Here is a 17,627-nt window from a genome sequence, read left to right as displayed (position 1 = left end):
CTCAGAGATCGAGTCATTTTACTTCACGAAAATAACTCATATTTCATTAAAAAAAAAAATTTTGTTAGGTAATTTATGACCAAAAACTGGATACAGTTTACTCTGAAAGACTAAAGAAATCCGGGTATGGCCCTTTAAATGTGGAGCAGATTCCTCACCAACATGTTGTTTTACGCCGAGTTTAAACATGAAACCGAATGTGTGTTTCTGGGCGTCGACAGGACCACAACACAAATACCACACACAGCCGCGTCTGCAGGACTGGAGGGAGCTCGCCAAGCTAGCGGATCACCGCTAGCTCCACGGAGAAGGTGTTTGTGTTAGCCTGCAGCACAGACTCTTCCTGGAAGGGGCGGTTCTCCCTCTGTGATGTCAGCACGTGAGGACCCGATCGTTTTCGTGGGTGGGGAGGGGCTCCTGCTGAGAGGGCAGACATGGGCTTTGGGGTTTAACGCCCTGAAGAGTTCATCACCCTAAAACCGTCTGATCAAACCGTTCGAATGTTTTTTCTTCTGAATCTGCATCTTCTCTTCAGATCTTCAAGCTTTTTTCTCTCATCACCTTTGTTGGGTTTTAGTGGCTGTTGTTGATGTTCTGCAGCACGTGGGGGTTTCTGGCGGGAATCGTTGAATCACCGTTGCCATAGCAACGGCTCCATGCTCTTAGCCCCTCCCCGCCTCGCTGCCTCCCACCCCGCCCTGAGCCGTCCCACAGACGGACGCGCGGCATCCCTGCGCGGACACGGCGCGCGTCTTCCAGAGGAGCTGCTCCTCCTGTTCTCCTCCTCTTCTCCTCCTCCTGTTCTCCTCCCGGCGGCGCAGGGCCGGAGCGGGATCCCTCTGACGGTTCGGACACCTGTCAGGTTCTGGGCGCGCGCGGAAAGCTCTGGAGCGCGCGCACGTGGCTCAGCTCGGAACTTCACCTGCGGAGGGATGTAACTGCGCGCGTGCAGACTTGCGCTGGGAGGACTCACGTGCACGCGCTGCTGTCGTGGTTGTGTGACCTTTTCAGTCTTCCTCTGTGACCTTCATCATCGTTCTTCTGTGACCAAAGAGGCTTTCTGCGCGTGCGCGACCACAGGTGCTTCCAGGTGCCCTCGGGGACCCCCCTCCCCCTCAAACAGCTGGATCAACAGTCAGGCCACGCCCAGCAGCGCCCCTCCCGGATTCAGAGCTGGTTGTGCGAGTTTCTCGGTGCGTGTGCGCGCGTCTGACGCTAACGTGGCCGCTGCTGTCAGGATGTGTGCGGCACGTGACCCGCTGCTGCTGCTGCTGCCTCTGACCCTCCTGGCTCTTCAAGGTGAGTGGGATGGTTGCCATGGTGACGCGCGCACGCGGCGCTGATGATGACGGGTCAGGTTTTTGTGATTGAGGGAGATGACCCGAAGGTCTGTGGAGAGTTCACGACCTCTGAAGGAGCAGATCCAAGATGGAGCTGCAGGAGGACGACAGGCACATTTATGCGTTTCCCCGTCTGCCCTTTAGCAGCATAAAGTTCCACAACATTCACGGGTTTTTCTGCATGCTTTAGGTCAGTGCAAGTTTGTATAAAGTTCTATAAGTCCCCCCCCCCCCCATCCTGATACACAGTAGAACTGGTGCTCATGATGAACGGGTGAAGGAGCGATGCACCTCGACTTTCTCTGAAAGCGGACACTCCTAACCTCAGAATGCACCACGAACGAGGAGCCGCAGCCTCAGGGAGAAACGGCTCCATCATGTCCTGAAGACTCCAGAAGCATCTACAGCCACAGGAAGTGGGATTCACAGCAGAAAAAACCCTCGATTAACGTCCAGCTTCATCGACTGGATGATTTTGAAAGAAATACTTCATCCTGGGGGAGCAGCGGAGCGGACTGAACCTCAGACGGTCAGGAGACTCTGACCGGGATCAGGAGCAGACTGGATCTGGACCAGCAGGTTGCTGCTGTGGGGCGGAGCCACAAGGAACGGCGGGAAACCAGGCCTTCCATGTGACGTTAAATAAAACCTTCAGGCTGCAACAGAAGAGAGGATTCTGCTACAGGAGGGGGTCAAACTCAGTCACACAGGGGTCAAAATCCAAAACACACCTGAGGAGAACAGGAGAAACATTTATGGAACACTCTAAAACTACATTTTTAAACTTTAAAGTTGTAACTTTTAACATAATTATAAACTAGATATATATCATTACCTGTGATAATGATAGTGTGAATGCTGGAAGATGAATTTGGCCGCTGAAGATGCTGAAGCTGATAGACAGCTAAATGCCAAATTAGCCTAAAAACCGAAAAAAGCCTAAATAAGCCAAAACTACTCAAGCCGAGAACGGCCTGGCCTTTTTTCCTTTTTTTCTTTTTCTTGTTTTCTTGTTATATCGAGATAATCAAGAACAAAGAATGAAGCGTCCCCCTTTGTATTAGGGGATCTATTCTATTTAAACGTCTTAATTCCGTCTCATGCATCAGCCCCCTCCTTTTATTTCCTAAAAATCTGAACAAACAGGTTGATTGACAGATCCCAGAGAGTTTCTGCAACAATAAGCCTGGACATCAGCAGCAAAACAAAGTAGTTTATCAGAGAAAAGGTTGAACATCAGCACTGATCCTCACAAAACCGACTGATTTAATAGTGTCGACATTTTTCCTGAAAAACTGCTTTGTTCTGCTGAGGATTGTATAAACATGATAAAGCACAATAGCAGACTGAGCTGAGCGAGTGACTGTTTGGGTCCGCTAATGTCCGGAGTTCAGTGAATATTATTCCAGAATAAATCAACATAAACCTTAAAGTCCCCCATGACCATTTTTGTATTAAAAAATGTTCTCAGTAGTGTTTTAATTATGATAATGAAGACCAAAATCCCACAACCTAAATGTCTTAAAAAGCCATTTTCATGTTGATCTGAAGCGTCTGCCTGATAAAAATCCTCTGGGTGGGCGTGGCTTTTGGAGCTCAGCTGACCTGTTACCCCTCCCCCCCCGTCTGATTATGGTAGCTCAGTGTCTCGCTATGGCGAGACTATAGCGTAAATCATCGCCGCTGATGCAGCAGCTTCATTTGGAGCCGGATGTCAGCTCCGACGAGGAAGTGAGGAACTTTGTGGATGCTGCGGTCAAATGAGCCGCCGTTCACATTTCCGTGGTCACATCAAGAAGCTCCGTGGAGTCTGGTGGAGATGTTCCAGCGTTCTGGTGACGTATTCGAGGTTCATGAATTCAAACTTAGTTTTTCTGCGACTGTTTGATTGACAGCAATTCAAAAGGAGAAATACTTGGAAATGCAAAAACAAAAAGATTTTTTTTATTACATTTGCTCTTTTTGATAAGAAAAATGCCACATATGCATGTTAAAAACTAAAAAAAAGCGTTTTTCATCAGAGGGTAACATTAAATAACTTTCAATATTTTATTCTCCATAAAAATATATTTTGTCAAAATTATACAAGTTAATAATGAGCAGAAGAGAACATCGGGCCTTTAATAACAATAAAATAAAATGATCTGGAGGGCCGAATAGAATTACCTGGAGGGCCGGATCCGGCCCCCGGGCCGTGACTTTGACACATGTGGACCACAACAAACAGTTTGATAAAAACTCAAACATCTGATAAGTTTTTCCGGCTTCTTCCTGCGGCGTAGATCTCTGTTACAGCAGCATTAGCCGAACAGTTCCTCCCGTCCTCAGGAAACGGTCCGACCGGAGCCGTTCTGGATCCGAGGGGAGAACCTTCTTTCCTTTCCTCCCTCACTAAAGCGTTTGGTCTTCCCTGCTGCTGCAGCCGTGATCAGGAACCATTTGGAGCATAAACACGAACCAGAACCGTAATCCTAACCTTAACCTTTCCTCCAGTGGTGCAGCCAAGAAAAAAACTTCAGAACTGACTGCAGTATTTAGAAAATTCCGTGTTAATACTGTTGTGACTTTTCATTTGGGCTAATGCTAGCTAGCATGAAAGACACGTCTGATGATCGCTGTCTTTATCTTTATGACCCGTTAGTTGTGTTTCAGTTACTCCTCAGCCGAGTGTTCCTAAACTCGTGTAAATGTAATTTTCAGGTAGAATCGGTCTGAGACGTGATTCCTTTACTACGCCTCAACAGAGGCGAGGTTAGCGTTAGCGCACGCCGCTATCGCTCCATGAAGAAGGCAGAGGCTCCTCATCATCAGCTGAGAGTAGATCAGTAATCCCAAAGTCACTTCACAGTTGGTTTACACATAAAGGTTCTGTTGAACAGGTTTTAATGTTCTACCAGAGCTACGATTCATCCCCAGAAGTCACATGATCATACAGTACATGAGAGCGTTTTGTGAGTGTTTGGTGTTTCATGAAGGCAAACTTTGTCTTTTTGATGTCATTGTGTTTACACATAATCATAAACTATCATACAATATAAGAAATAACGACAATAAACCAAAACCAGGGAAAGAACACAGAGATTTACCAAGTCCACTCATATTTAGCCACAGCCGGGAGAGAGTCACCGCTCTTATTCAAAACCGGAAATACGTCACACAGCTCCATGGATAGAGTCCATCCTCTGGAAGAAACCGGATGAACTTCCAAAGACAAAAAGCCTGCTTCTCCCAAAAGGTAAAAATCTGCCCCGCCCACTTTTACCGGTACGGACAGGTGCAGAGAGAGGAGGCGTTCATGGCCTTCAGGAGAACTCGGCTCCTCCACTGCTCCGTGGGAAACCGTGGCAAACAGTTTGTTTAGAGCTGCAGCTTCTGTGTCGAGTTTTCCCAAAGTGCTCCGAACGCGTCGTCTCAAAATTTAGGAAACGGATCTTTTCAAGAGAAGATTAAAACATGTTTCCTCTGAAGACTCGTCAAACTTCCACTGCAAAACGACGTTTCTATTAATGCAGTTAATTATGGAGAAAAGAGGTCAAGAGCAAAGATTTGATCTGGTTCCAGCTCCCATCGTCTCAGCGAGCGGAAAAATCCGGAATCCTTTTTGAACTGGGACTGACATAAAAACACGTCTCACTAAATGACCTCATTTCAAATCAAAGAAGTTGAAAAGAATCAAGAAAATCCAGACCAGGGGTATTCAACTCCAGGCCTCGAGGGCCGGTGTCCTACATGTTTTCCAACCAACCTTCCATTGAAGCTCCTTATTGGCTAAACATACCTGATCCTGGAAATTAGCAGCCAATAAGGAGCTTCAGTGGAAGGTTGGTTGGAAAACGTGTAGGACACCGGCCCTCGAGGCCTGGATTTGAATACCCCTGATCCAGACCATCCAGAGCATTTAACCATGGAGGTGAAAGGATTTCAGGGCTGTAGCTGGGCGCCATGAAGGGGCGGAGTCTCTCAGACGTGAAGATGGACAGAGGCTCTTCTCTATGAGATGTTTGACAACAATGTTGGCAGATCTCATTCCTGACAGAGCAGAACATTCGGAAGCAAACCTGCAGAAACTGAAGGAGTCTGTGTGTCAGGAGGAGTTTCTGATGACTCAGCTGGACTGAGATGATCCAGGAAGTGGTCATTGGCGTGTCCTGCAGACCGCTGCGGTCTCCTGAGCAGGCTTTCTCCTTCATGAACATCAGCTGATGTGAGGGATTAGCCAAAATAAAATCCTAATCTGCTGCTTCTGGGATTTCTGTTGCATAATCCTGAACATCTGTGCGCAGACTGGAGCTGGATTTGTGCTGCTGCTGTCGCTGCAGTTTGTTGACTCGGAGTGTCACGTCTGTCACGTCTTTTCTCCGTCTTCTGCCGCCTCAGCAGCATCTCCTCGCCGTGTCCTCTCTGTCCTCTCCTGAAGCTCCTCCTGCTGTTTTCATGCCTCTCCTGCCTGTTTTCCAGGTTTTCCTGCTTTTCCTTCAGCTCTCTTCTCCTGTCCTGAACCTGCGGCTGCAGTCCAAACCTCTGTGTGTGTGTGTGTGGGTGTTTGTGTGTCTGTGGGGGTGTGTCTGTTTGTGTGTGTGTCTGTTTGTGTGTCTGTGTGTGTGTCTGTTTGTGTGTCTGTTTGTGTGTCTGTGTGTGTGTCGGGGTGTGTGTGTCTGTGTGTGTGTCTGTTTGTGTGTCTGTTTGTGTGTCTGTTTGTGTGTCTGTGTTTGTGTTCTGCTGGGAGGAAATGGCCGTCCGTGGTCGACCTCCAGTTCTGCAGGATTAGTTCTGACAGCTGTTGCAGTGAAATGAAAACAGTGGAGTGGCATTTGTGATGAGATCCAATCGGAGCAGAGAGCGGTTCTGCTGCTCGGTTCCTGCATGCGGATGCAGCAGAACTTCAGAGCGGGAACGTTGTTGAATGAAAAGCTGCAGCTCCATCTGCATTCTCTCTGGAATCATTTCTGATTAGATTTGTTGAGACTGAACTGATAAGACAGTTCTGGTCGTTACAAATGCAGGTCGCCCCGGTTCTGTCTGGTTCTGTGTGATCTACCTCCCAGAGAACCTGAAAACCCAGTTTGAACAGACTCCTATAGCTGATTGTTTGGTGGATCTGAGAACAACCACAGATAACAGGAAGAGGACCGACTGCCTTCCAGCAGAAAGAAAAACAGAAAACCTGGAAAATGAAGAGACACTTTTTAAGTAATCAAGTAAAAAATGTGTGTTTGCTAAAAAAATATTCATGAAAACAAGCAAGAAATCAAACTTGGTAAAGAAATACTCAAAGATGATCAGAGATAGTCAGAGATGAAAAAAAACGGCCAGACATGGTCCAAGATAAGGATTGAAGATATTTAGAGATGATCAGACATGATTAGAGATGATTAGAGGTGATCAGAGATGATCAGAGATTATTAAAGATGATCAGAGATGATAAGAGATGATCAGAGATTATTAGAGATGATCAGAGATGATTAGAGATGATTAGAGATGATTAGGGACGATTAGAGATGACCAGAGATGATTAGAGATGATCAGAGATCAGAAATGATTAGAGATGATCAGAGGTGATTAGAGATGATCAGAGATGATAATAAATGACTAGATATGATAAGAGATGATTAAAGATTGTCAGAGATGATTATACGTGATTAGAGATGATAAGAGATTAACATATATAGTTAGAGATGAGATTATTTTTAATTTTTGTATTTTTATTTTGAATTCTTGTGTTTATTTTTGTTTTGTGTCTTGAAAAAGAGAAATTCTGTTAGAGATGATTATTAGGAATGGTCAGAGATGAGCAGATATTTTAGAGATGATGGTCAGAGATGACTAGAGATGATTAGAGATGATTAGAGATGGTAACAGATGATTAGAGATGATCAGAGATGATTAAAGATGATCAGAGATGATAAGGGATGATCAGAGATCCGAAATGATTAGAGATGATCAGAGATGATCAGAGATGATCAGAGATAGTCTGAGATGAAAAAAACGGCCAGACATGGTCCAAGATAAGGATTGGATATATTTGGAGATGATCAGACATGATTAGAGATGATTTGAGAGGATCAGAGATCCGAAATGATTAGAGATGGTAACAGATGATTAGAGATGATTAGAGATGAGGACCATCTCCTCCTCATCTGACTCCCAAAGAGGCTGTCTTCCATCAAACCTTGTTTATGAATCGGACCGTTGAGGTTTCCTTTTTCAAACGTTTGATGAATGTCCATCTTGATCTGGACTAAAGAGGAGGAAGACGGTCTCTGGTTGGCTGGAAGGAGTGAAGATGAGTCGACATTTTCTGGACCGCTGAAGGTTCTGAAGAGGTCCTGAATCGATGCAGGAGCTGGTGAAATCAAACAGACCAAGGATCCGTCTGCGCTCAGGCCCGGTTCTGGAGGTCTCGGGTCCCTCTGGGGGTTCTGGACTGAACTGCATGACTTCCTGGTTGAATCTGTGATGTAGATGTTTGTTCTCCTAACTTCTCCTGTTCCTCCCTCTCTTCTTTCTCTGCAGTGTCAGCCCCCCGGTTTCTTGAATGTGTCTCTGTTTCAGCCATGTACAGATTTAAAACAATCTTATGGTTGAAGCAAAGCTCCGCCCCCAGTGGGAGGTGAGGTGAGCGCCTCACCAGTTGGGGCCTCTGCGGTGAGAGTCAAACAGGTGGACCTGCAGGTGTGTTGCTCCTGGCCGATGACATGATGATGAAGATGAGTGGCATATATAGACCCGTGCTGCTATATATGAGGTCACGCTCGGAACGCCGCACCACGCCGCACCGCGCCGCACCACGCCGCACCACGTCGCTCGCTTTATTTCCCCTCAGTTTCACTCGTCCACGCAAACTTTTCCCGTGAAGCCGTGAGCGGAAATAAAACCCGAGTGACGGGAGGGGAGACGCACGCGTGCCCCTCCCCCCACTTTGAGCAAGCACGCTGACACCCCCTCCCCCCAGAGGCCGCCCACTGATGCCGTCTTCCCCCTTTTGCAGCGCCCGTGTGCGGCGGCGCCTGCGTGGAGGTGGACTCGGACACGGAGGCCGTGCTGGGGGAGGGCTTCCAACTGGGCTGCATCTCCTGCAAGATGAGGGGGGAGGTGAAGGCCGAGGCCAGCGTGGAGTGGTGCTTCTGGTCTCCGGACAAGGGCGAGGCGGAGGAGAACTGCACCCTTGTGAGTGGGGGAGGGGTCTGAGGGCCTTTGTGACATCACACAGAAATGATTTAAAAAGATAAAAAAACAGTCTGTAGGTCAAAGGTCAGACTGACCAAAGACTGACGGCGTTAAGGGGCTAGATTGGGGGAGGGGCGGGTGTTAAAACACTACAAAGCAGTCGGGTAATTTAGGCTTTTTTTCAATTTTTTTTACTGTCCAATTTGTGGTTTGGATAATTTAGGCTCTTTTTGTAGTTTTTAGGCTTTTTTGGAGTTTAGCTATTTTTTTCAGCCATACGCTAACTGTTTTGGCTGATCTTATTTTTATTTTTTACAGCACATGTTAGAGGTTTTGGAGATAAAGTCAGAGAGGCCAGACTGAGATGGTTTGGACATGTTCAGAGGAGAGACAGTGAATATATTGGTAGAAGGATGCTGAGTCTAGAGCTGCAGGAAAGAGGTCTAGAGGAAGACCAAAGAGGAGGTTTATGGATGCAGTGAATGAAGACATGAAGGTGGCTGGTGTTAGAGTGGAGGATGCTGAAGACAGGCTTAGATGGAGGAAACTGATTCGCTGTGGCGACCCCTGAAGGGAAAAGAAGAAGATGAGCCTCCACATTCAGCTTCCAGCATTCACACTCGCATTATCACAGCTAATGCTATATATCTACTGTAGTTCATAATTATGTTAAAAAGTTACAGTTTTAAAGTTTTAAAAATGTAGTTTTAGTGCTCAACAAATGCTTCTCCTGTTCAGCCGTGACCTCAGGTGAGTTTTGGCCTCCTGTGTGATTGAGTTTGACGCTCCTCCTTTTTACCGTTTTGCTTGTTTACTGTACATTTCATTGACTTTCTAAAACAGTCTTGTTGTTCACTCTTGAATCCAAAAGAAGAACATCCAGGAACGGCTTCATGGAAGCTGGGAGTCCTTCTGCCTGAAAATCACTTTGTTCCAGTGTTGGAATTTTCCAGAAGGTTTTCCTCCGTCTGGATTCATGACGAGAGCTGCTCAGCTCTCATGATGCTCTCTCCGTGGTTACAGGCCATTAAAGCTGCAGAGAAACCGAATCCATTAGGCTGTAATACATCAGGATGCTGAGAGTGCAGCCCTGTCCCGAGGGTGCAGCTTCTCGGAGAAGCAGCGGAAGCTGAAATCTGATCTGAGGAGCGTCTGCTCTCCACCATCGCTCCACTGCAGCTTCAGACGTCCAGTCAGGAGATTTGGTTGGTTTGACTGTTGGTTTGTCGTCACGTAACTTTCCTCTCGTCTCCTCGCTCCAGATCTACAGATACGAGGACATCAGGGAGGACATCCTGGACCCGCGGTTCGACGGCCGGCTGGCCTGGAACGGCAGCAAGAACACCAAAGACCTGCAGGACGGCTCCATCTTCATCCTGAACGTGACCGACGAGGACAAGGGGATGTACAAGTGCATCTTCAGGCGAAGGCTCATCTACGAAAAATACGAGTTCAACACCAACACCACCAAGAGAATCCAGCTGGAGGTGGTGGATCGGCGTAAGGACGTCTCCGTCCCGCACGCACGGGAGGCAGTCGAAACACGATTCTGACGCCAGACCAGCAGCAAAATCTGTCCGTCTGCCTCATGCAGAAAGAGGCGGAGCTTCCTGCTCTGCCGTCAGATGTGTTTGATGATGACACGGATGTGCTGCAGTGAAGCTGAGTCATCATCCGGATGTTTCATCTGACACTCACTAGGCTCCGCCCACAATACAAAAGCACAACCGCCGTGCATCATCAGCTCATTTACCAGCTGAATATCTGGGTTTGTGTTTACACAAATGTCACCGAGTTTCAAAGCAGAGCAGCTGGTGGTCAAACAAGGCGAGCGGCGCACAAACACGACACACAGACACGACGCGCAAACACGACACACAGACACGACACACAGACACGACACACAGACACGACACACAGACACGACACACAGACACGACACACAGACACGACGCACAGACACGACACACAAGGCAAACATTTGGACGAGACGAACCAGTGAAAGCAGCAACACTCAATCCTGACGATTGATGGATGAGTTGGAGGTTTTTACCTTTCCCCATCAATCCTCCGCCGCGCTCACACTACAGAATCTCTTCTACGCTGTTGACATTTTCATGCGTTCTGCTTTTATTTAAAACTGTTGAGTTTAATGTCGGCGTTTGCTGCTTCTGCTGCTCATGTTTGATCCAGAAGGTTCGTGGTTTGATCCTCTCGGATCAGGATGAGGTTTTTGGTGAGGACTCATCCGGTTTGATTTGTAACTCAGACGTTTAACTGTCTGCAATTATCTTTTCACATGCACAAAATGACAAAATACAAAAAATACAAACTCACTTTACACATGCACAACCTAAAATTACTAACTACACACAAATCTTTAAAATCGCCTGAAACACACAAAACAGCATTTATGCAGAAATCTGACGTGAGACTTCATGTTTCCAGGTGTAGGTGATGCGTTTAAGTGCTGCTAGAATGCTGCGTCATCAGAGTTTTCTTTTCAGCCGCCTTGAACTTTGTGAATAATATCTGGTGAAAACATCTTCCCACTTTTTAAACAGATATGCTCGATAATGAATATAAAAAAGGCTAAATGTGTGTTTTCATAACCCTCAACACTAAAGTTTCTCTATTCTTGTCGCTCCCGTGCGGCGGAGCCTTCCTTACCGGCGCCGGAGCTGTTCCACGAGTGCCGGTTCACAGTGGCGGTGAAAGCAGGTGAGGAGTGGGTCGACCCGCCTCACGTCCCGCTCCGCTCTCTGGGTGTGGAGGAGGACCTGATGCTGATCTGGTCGATCAGGATCTGTCTTAATAACACTTTTTATATTCAACATCAGTTATAAAGGTTTAAGAAAGTGGGGAAAGTTTCACCAGATAAAGTTCACAATCTAAATTCAAAGTCGCCGATAAGAAAACTCTGATGACTCGGCATTCTAGCAGCATTTAAACGCATCACTGATGGAAGAGTCTTGGAGACGTTGAAGAATCTCACGTCATGTTTGCTTCAATCAGGCCATTGGTGCGTACCTCTTATGAAAATGTTTATTATTTAAAGAAAAATGTTCCCAGTAGTCTTTAAATTAAGATTATGAAGTTTTTCACCAAAATCTCACAACCTAAATAACCTAAAGACACTTCAGTTCCAGTGATGCTGATTTGACCACAGAAATGTGAACGGCGGCTCATTTGACTGCAGTCAATGTGAAGATACCATCTTCTCTTCTCCAGAACCTGAACTAGACACTAGGAACAGATGAGGGTTTAGTGCATGTGCAGCAGAGCTGTTGATGGAAAGAAGATCATTCATTCAAACACAGTCTGTCCAAGACAGTTTGATTGATTTAAAAGGAGAAATACTCTAAATGATTTCTGATCACATTTGTTCTCTTTCATAATGACACACATACGTGTTAAAAACTCTATAAACAGGATTTTCTAATTGTAGTTTGTATTTTTTAATTGTTGTACATGTGAAATCACAATTGCACACAGTTACACACAGAATGTCATGTATGAGTTACAAATCAAGATACACGCACACAAACCGGATGAGTCTATCTCCTGTCCGTGAGGAGAAATCTGGATCAGAACTTTACGGCCGGATACCTCTGATGACGCTCGGTGATGTCCGGTTGGGGGTTCGGGGGCTGTAAGCTGGTGGGAGAGAGTGAAAAAGGGAGGGGGAGGAGCCAGGCTTGGGGCTCAAATGACGGTAAAACATGACTCAGCAGTTTCCTTTTAAGAAACTTCTGGAGGTTTTTCAACTGAACCAAAGAATGAAGTCATTGTTGAAGCTGAAGGAGAACGTCCTGAGCCCAGCGCAGAGGCGTCCCTCAGGGCTCCACTCTTGGTCCTCACATGTTCTGCCTGCAGGCGATCGTTTCCATCCAGGTTTCCGTGGACGCTCTGACTCCTCCCCTCCTGTGTCCTCAGTCACCAGAGGAATGGCGTCCATCCTGTCCGAGGTGATGATGTACGCCTCCATCGTGGGGCTGCAGTTCTGGCTGCTGGTGGAGATGATCTACTGCTACAGGAAGATCGCGGCGGCCGGAGAGGAAGCTCTGCGGGAGAGCGAGTGAGTCGGGCAGCCTCGAGCCCCGCCCCTCTGATGATCTCGCTCTTTTTTTTCTTTTCAAAATAACCTCGTTTGTGTGTGGCGCTCTTCTCCTGCAGGGCCGAGTATTTAGCCATCGCCTCAGAGAGCAAAGACAACTGCGCCGCCGTTCCGGTGGCAGAATAGCGGCGGTGCGTGAAAACCTGTCCTCAACACGAAGACCAGAACACTCGTGGAGGTGGACTTGTCTGAGCTTTGCTTCTTGTCTTTAGGTGAGGAAACCGAGTCCCGGAGCTTCCTGAAGAACGTCTTCCAGCCCCCCCCTTCAGGAGGAAGCTGCTCCAGAAATTCAGTCTGAGCTCGATGAACCATGATGTTCGTATGCATGCTGACGACCTTTGACCCGACCCGCCTCCCTCCTCGCTGAAGCTACTGCAGGAACGTATGAGCTCCAGGTTTGGCTAAAGAGCATGAAGACGGTCTGAAACTGAAGGTGTTGCTGAGCACGCGTGAGCGGCTCTCCTCTGCATCTATACCACCGCTTGCTGCCCGCATGGCGTCACGACCCCACGACCCCACGGCGGCAGAGCCGAAACCGCACCCACGTCCACCTTTAAGACTCAGGAACTTTGAAGAGAACACGAGAAGAAGACAATCTAGACTCGTGGCGTACGAAGACAAAAAGATGAAATCCTCAGAATGTCTGCAGAATTCCTCTCTGCACGCTTCATCACATCTTTGGAGGACAACCAGAGCTTCAACTCTTTTAAGTCCATCCATGGAATCCATTTCAGGGTCTCAGAGTTGCTGGAGCCTATCCCATCTACTGTTGGGTGAAGGTGGATCAGTCCATCACAGGATCCTTCCCTCTAACCTGGACGAAGAGGACGAGTCTTTCAGTCTGAGAAGACCTTCATCATCAGAAGTTCTTCTCCTCAGATCTCGACTCTTCTTTAAAATTCTTCTCTGAACTTTTCCCCGTTTGTCGATTCCTCATCAGATGTTCCTTCAGATTTCAGAATCAGTAAAAACCAGACCGATCTTCTGTTTGGAGATGCTTTCATTATATTTGTTCTTAATCACACATAAACGGGCAGATGTTTGTGCAGAGACGAGCCTGATCCTGAAGTTTACTCTGCTGCAGTCACAGCTGAAGTTCAGCCACAGCGACACCCGGTGGCAGCAATGGAAACGACACCTGGCGAGTTTCCTTACAGGGAAACCAAACCAAACGGTTTTCTCTATGAACGAGGCTTCAGCGAGCTCTCCGTTAGTCACATTGTTGACAAATTCAAATAAACTTGTTTCATTCTTCAAAATACAGTCAAATCCCGCCTGTGTGCTGCCCCCTAAAGGTTGAATCAAGTATTACAGTTGAATTTGTTGATCGGTCAAACCATGTCAGTTTCTGACGTCATGAGCTGCAGCTCCAGTTATGATGACAGTCCAGCCCCCCAGCCCCACCCCTCTGACGGGATTTTCACATTTGGGCTGTGGGCGGAGTCAGCCTCCAATGACCCTGTTTGGTTTCCCTTTAAGTCCTGCAGAAATGAACCGTTGTCATGGGGAAAGAGGCTCCTCCTCCTCGCAAACATCTTCCTTATTCTGACATCACCTTTGACCTCGGGGAGGTTCTGCCGCCCTGGTCTGAACCTCCAAACCCAGAGGGTCGGGTTAGTCCAGCCCGACCCGTCTGACAGAACCGGACCCGGTCTTCAGAATGCGGCAGCAGCGAACAGACGCTGCAGTTTCTCTTCAAACGCTGCCTGACAATAAAACCAACTGTTTATCTGGAAGTTTTCCGCGTCGTTCTTCAGGGGGCGGAGTCTCCAGGCAGGATCAGAACCTCCTGATAGTCATGGAGAACCTCAGGGTTACAGGCGAGGCCCACTGTAAGTCTCATTAATCAGGAATAATGATGTTTGACTTCCTTTAAAATAATCAGATTCCTGAACTCCTGAAGCTCCAGAATCATCTCAAGGCTGCGACCGGGAAAGATCTAGAGCTGGGCTCCAGGTCCGCATGACTGTTTTCTGCTCTGCTGGGGGGCGGGCGGTTTGTAAACCATCGGAAAAAGTGAAACGATCGAAACGTTTGTCTAAACGTCAACGACTGCGTTTTCCAGAAATCTTCACAGAACCATATTTTAACACTTTCTTTAATCTTCACTGAGAAAATAAATCTAAAACATTCCAAAAAGTAAACAGGAAATCCCGTCATGATTCCTTTGAGTCCTGGAGCTCCTCACCGGGATCTTCTCAGCGATCTGGATCTCCACGAGGATCTTTGAGTCGTTTTGTTGTTTTAACTTATTAATAACTATATAAACATATGTGCAAAATTAATAACGTAAAAACACGCTTTTATACTTTTAAGTGTAAAATATGTTAAAGATTTTATTTTCCTACCAGGTAGAATCAAAATAAATGATAAAAACAAAAAAATAATCATTTATGATTCATCTTTTAATGACACTGGAACCCAAAATACTGATTCTAATGTTCAAGAACATGAAGGTTTGTAATCACGGTCAAAGTTGGCCTTTAGAATTAGTAAATAAATCCTCTTTGGTTCTGTCCGTGTCTGATTGTTCTGGACAAAGTTCTTCTCAGGTTTACACGGGTCGGTTCTGGAGTCGGTTCTGTTTGAAATTCTTGCAGATTCTAAATTCAGTAACAGTGAAATTATTCTAGATTTCTGTTTTTTTCATCGTTATTCAAGTTTTGTGTTGATGTTTGTCATCTTCTCCGCTCCGTCTCCGTGCACAAACGGGGACGAGCTTTGTGGACACACACATGCACGGGCTCAGTGCACGGCTCTGCTCTCCTGTGATCTCTGTGCACACGTATCGATCGGACACGTGTGACTTGAAGAGAAAAAACAAAAATGAGCAGCTGGAGAAACAAACCAGAAGTCAAACCTAAAACTCCTGGTTATGGGAGGAGCTATGTTCTAAAAATAACTCGTGAATTAGGATTACAGATGTTGAACTCCTCACTACAAACGTTCTCCACTTTTCTCAGACAGACATGGATATTTTTAAATCCAGGATTATAGAATAAAGACAAAGATCTGATCATGCATGGAGGAGATTGACAGGGTCTCCAGCCAATCAGGACGCAGGACAGAGTGCGCTCTTTAAAGAGACAGCAGCAGCACGGTGGCACTGAGAGAACTGGAATGTGGAGAGGACTCGGGATTCTGATCTATTTGAGTGGATTTGGGAGAGTTTAGAGACAAAGGATGTAAAGGGATGGAATTAAAGTCACGTTCTGCGGCTCTCAATCATGTCGCCGGACTGAGAAATCAACGTCTAGACGTTTGGTTCAGGTTTCAGGAGGAACCGGCGTCCAAGCTCCAGCGGAACGTGCCGAGTCATGTTTGGTGTTCTGCAGGAGCATCAGAGACGACGGCGGGAAGGAAGTCAGGAAGCAGAAGATGGAAAGTTGTTCTCAGAAATCTGTATTTCAGACGTTACAGGAAAAAGTGCAAAAATTCAAAAGTTTCATTCTGTGAAAATTGGATTTTATTGTTTTCTCTCTAAAACATGAATTCTGCTTTCATAATTGGATTCTTTAACAACCTCTGGGCCACCGTAGTTTGGACCAGAGCAGAACATGAACATTCTGAAGCTGCTTTGATCCGGAGGAGGATGGTCTGACAGTTTCTGAAGTCAGCAGCTCAGGTTCTGGTTCTGGTTCTGGTCCGTCTACAATCACATTTACAGCGCGTCCTCGTCTCCCAATAAATTAGCACACTCTCCGGGGGGGCCGCGCACAGCAGGGCCCCCCCACGTCTGCAGCACAAACACTCCAGGAGGCGGAGAGGAGTCAACCCACCAGGAGGTCCTCGCCTCCGGGGGGGCGGAGCCACAACAAACAAACAAAACGCGGCGCCGCCAGTTCCCTTTTTCTTCACCAGAAGTTCTGCTTCTGTTCCGAGTCCGACCCGTCAGAGCAGAACCGAGACGGCGCCGCACGAACGCTGACGTGAAAGCGTAACGGACACACACACGCACGCACGCACACGCACGCACACACACACACAACAGTTCTACATTGGTCTCTGCTTGTTGTCTCTACCTGCAGACACACGTGCACACTCACGTGCACAGACAGCAGTATTTTCCTGGCGTTAACATTAATGATCCGATTCTGTCAACATTCAGACTTTCTTCTCTGCAGCTCCTGTTGGTCCCAGCCGAGCACAGTGTGGATCTTCAGAGGCTTCAGGAGCTTTTAAATGCTTCAGAAGCGTCAAAACTTTAAGAAGCTTCAGCAATTTCAAAAGCTTCAGGGGCTTCAAGAGCTTCAGAGGCTTCAGGAGATCCTGAGGCTTCAGGAGCTCCAGAGGCTTCAGAAGCTTCAGGAGATCCTGAAGCTTCAGGATCTCCAGGAGCTCCAGAGACTTCAGAAGCTTCAGGATCTCCAAGAGCTCCAGAGGCTTCAGAGGCTTCAGAAGCTTCAGGATCTCCAGGAACTCCAGAGACTTCAGAAGCTTCAGGATCTCCAGGAGCTCCTGAGGCTTCAGGATCTCCAGGAGCTCCAGAGACTTCAGAAGCTTCAGGATCTCCAGGAGCTTCAAGGGCCTCCGCAGCTTCAGTCACTCAAATACTGAGACGGTCCGGACATGTCAGTCACCTGGAGGTGGGAGGGGTTTGTTCATTTCGGAGGATTAACCCCCCACTCCCCTTTCAAGAGTCCCCCCATGAAAAGCAGCAGGCCTGAGGAGTGTTTCTGGAACATGATTGGTGGAAGGCGTGGCCAGCCCCAGGGGGCGTGTCCTTGTAGCTGGATTATTGCTGTGGTTCTGAGAGCTTCCAAGTTCTTTTCAAGTCAGTCAGGAGAGGAGGATTGTGGGTAATACAGGTAGATGCTTCCGGACTCCTGGTCCTTCAGACTACGAGGGACATAACCCAGTGTGGTGGGGGGTCAGGCTTCAGTCAGGGACTCTGTGGGGGGGTCACCGGCGGCGTCCTGCTGCACCTCTGGGATCACGATGTTGCGGTGGAGTTTTTCCAGAGACTGCTTCATCTGTGGGGGAGGGGGGACATGAGGCTCACT

General features: G+C 47.3%; 2 protein-coding genes across 2 annotated transcripts in view; one reads left to right on the top strand and one right to left on the bottom strand.

The window, feature by feature from the left end:
- gramd1a (GRAM domain containing 1A) overlaps nt 1-17,627 on the bottom strand; it is a gene marked incomplete in the record, with an annotated part of 40,689 nt that overhangs the window by 2,568 nt on the left and 20,494 nt on the right.
- On the top strand, nt 671-14,360 carry scn1ba (sodium channel, voltage-gated, type I, beta a). Its single transcript, XM_024258283.2, has 6 exons — nt 671-1,299; nt 8,329-8,507; nt 9,770-10,007; nt 12,444-12,585; nt 12,684-12,755; nt 12,837-14,360. The coding sequence occupies exons 1-5, from the start codon at nt 1,239-1,241 to the stop codon at nt 12,748-12,750; spliced, it is 687 nt and encodes a 228-aa protein (XP_024114051.1). The 5' UTR covers nt 671-1,238; the 3' UTR covers nt 12,751-12,755; nt 12,837-14,360.

This window comes from Oryzias melastigma, linkage group LG16 (assembly GCF_002922805.2).
Source record: "Oryzias melastigma strain HK-1 linkage group LG16, ASM292280v2, whole genome shotgun sequence".
NCBI lineage: Eukaryota > Metazoa > Chordata > Actinopteri > Beloniformes > Adrianichthyidae > Oryzias > Oryzias melastigma.
The sequence above is the reverse complement of the archived record's forward strand: the minus strand, read 5'-3'. Positions and strand labels throughout refer to the sequence as shown.

Excerpts from the sequence above, each read along its gene's own strand:
- scn1ba (XM_024258283.2), top strand. The coding sequence starts at position 1,239 with ATGTGTGCGGCACGTGACCCGCTGCTGCTGCTGCTGCCTCTGACCCTC. Across the intron at positions 10,008-12,443 it reads GCTGGAGGTGGTGGATCGGC|TCACCAGAGGAATGGCGTCC; the intron begins GTAAGGACGTCT and ends CTGTGTCCTCAG. Across the intron at positions 12,586-12,683 it reads GAAGCTCTGCGGGAGAGCGA|GGCCGAGTATTTAGCCATCG; the intron begins GTGAGTCGGGCA and ends CTTCTCCTGCAG.